Source organism: Colobus angolensis, unplaced genomic scaffold (genome assembly GCF_000951035.1).
Source record: "Colobus angolensis palliatus isolate OR3802 unplaced genomic scaffold, Cang.pa_1.0 Scaffold185, whole genome shotgun sequence".
NCBI classification, from domain to species: Eukaryota; Metazoa; Chordata; class Mammalia; order Primates; family Cercopithecidae; genus Colobus; species Colobus angolensis.
This window is the reverse complement of record NW_012114988.1, coordinates 631,406-632,752: the sequence shown is the minus strand read 5'-3', so window position 1 is coordinate 632,752 and position 1,347 is coordinate 631,406. Positions and strand designations below refer to the sequence as shown.

The following is a 1,347-nucleotide window of genomic DNA, read 5'->3' as shown; positions in this document are numbered from 1 at the left end:
GCTCCCGGGACTTCCCCGGCCCCGGGCGATTGTTGACCCTCACCTGCCATGTCCCGGACCCCACCGCAGAGGGAGGTGCATCAGGGCCGCGAGAAGGCCGGGGACAGCACTACAGAGCAGACAAAGGGCGCCGCCATGTTAGAGTCGGGCGGAACCGACCTCGCAGGCTTCCCGGCTGCAACTTCCGGCGCATGCGCAGCGTCCTCGCTAGGCGAGCGCCCATAGACAGACGCATGCGCCTAGCTGTCCAAAAGTTCCACCTTACAGTACTTCTTTGCTGAGTTGTCCTCATTGTACCCCTGCCTTGGTTTCTCTTCCAAATACAACAGTAACATCATGTGTTCAGCTCTTACTGTGTGCCAGGCACTGTGTTAAGCGCTTTACATGCATTATCTCTTTAAATCCTCTCACCAATTATAAGATAGTATTATTCTCCTAATTTTAAAAAAGGGGAAACAGACTCAAAAAGTGTAAATGAATTGTCCAGGGTCACATATTCTTGTAAGTGGTGGACCGGAGATGTGAATCTACTTGCGGCTTCAAAGCGGCAGATCCCAATTGTGTTTTTCTACCTTCTAAACCGAACATTATCCCCTTCCCTGATTATCTTGGACGTGAATAAAGGTGTCTGAAAACAAAAGTGTCTGCAGATTTGCACGGCCCCTCTGTGGTCCCTCTTCTACCTTTTTGGTAGCTCTAGGCCACTGGCTTCTCCACTTTCTCACAGTCTGAGGGCTTTCTTCTTTATTTAGTGCTAGGCCTGATTATTTTCCATAATCTATAATTTTAACAACACTCTTGCCACTACTGTAAGGTCTTTGCTCCCTTGTCTTTTTGTCACATGGATTTGGTAAGAAAACCAACGCTGTGTGAATCCAACTGCACCTTTTCTCTTTGTTTGCTCCCAAACAGCCAAGCACAGCTGAAGAAAGTAGGCAGTGGAGAGACTGTTCCCTAGAGATTCATGTCCACTAGCCTTCAGTGGGACTGCAACATATGCCAATCTGGCAACTCACTCCTGTCTTCACAATGGCTAGAGAAACAAAAAAGCCCAGCAGTTGACCCCTTCTTGTCTTTTTTTTTTCCTTTTTGAGACGGAGTCTGGCTCTGTCGCCCAGGCTGGAGTGCGGTGGCGCGATCTCGGCTCACTGCAAGCTCCGCCTCCCGGGTTTACGGCATTCTCCTGCCTCAGCCTCTGGAGTAGCTGGGACTACAGGCTCTCGTCACCACGCCCGGCTAATTTTTTGTATTTTTAGTAGAGACGGGGTTTCACGGTGTTAGCCAGGATGGTCTCGATCTTCTGACCTCGTGATCTGCCTGCCTCGGCCTCCCAAGGTACTGGGATTA

At 50.0% G+C, this 1,347-nt stretch overlaps 1 protein-coding gene across 5 annotated transcripts in view; it reads right to left on the bottom strand.

Moving 5' to 3' along the window:
• Positions 1–193, bottom strand: part of ZBTB17 (zinc finger and BTB domain containing 17) — a 35,784-nt gene extending 35,591 nt beyond the window's left edge. For 4 of the 5 annotated variants that reach the window (XM_011939896.1, XM_011939897.1, XM_011939898.1 and 1 more), the window contains exon 1: positions 44–193. Coding sequence is in view for 1 of the 5 variants with exons in the window: in XM_011939895.1 (XP_011795285.1) it covers positions 44–50 (7 nt within the window). In the remaining 4 variants the exon portion in view is untranslated. The remainder of the gene's footprint in view (positions 1–43) is intronic. The other variant, XM_011939895.1, reaches the window with a different exon arrangement.
• Between the last annotated feature and the right edge of the window lie 1,154 nt (positions 194–1,347).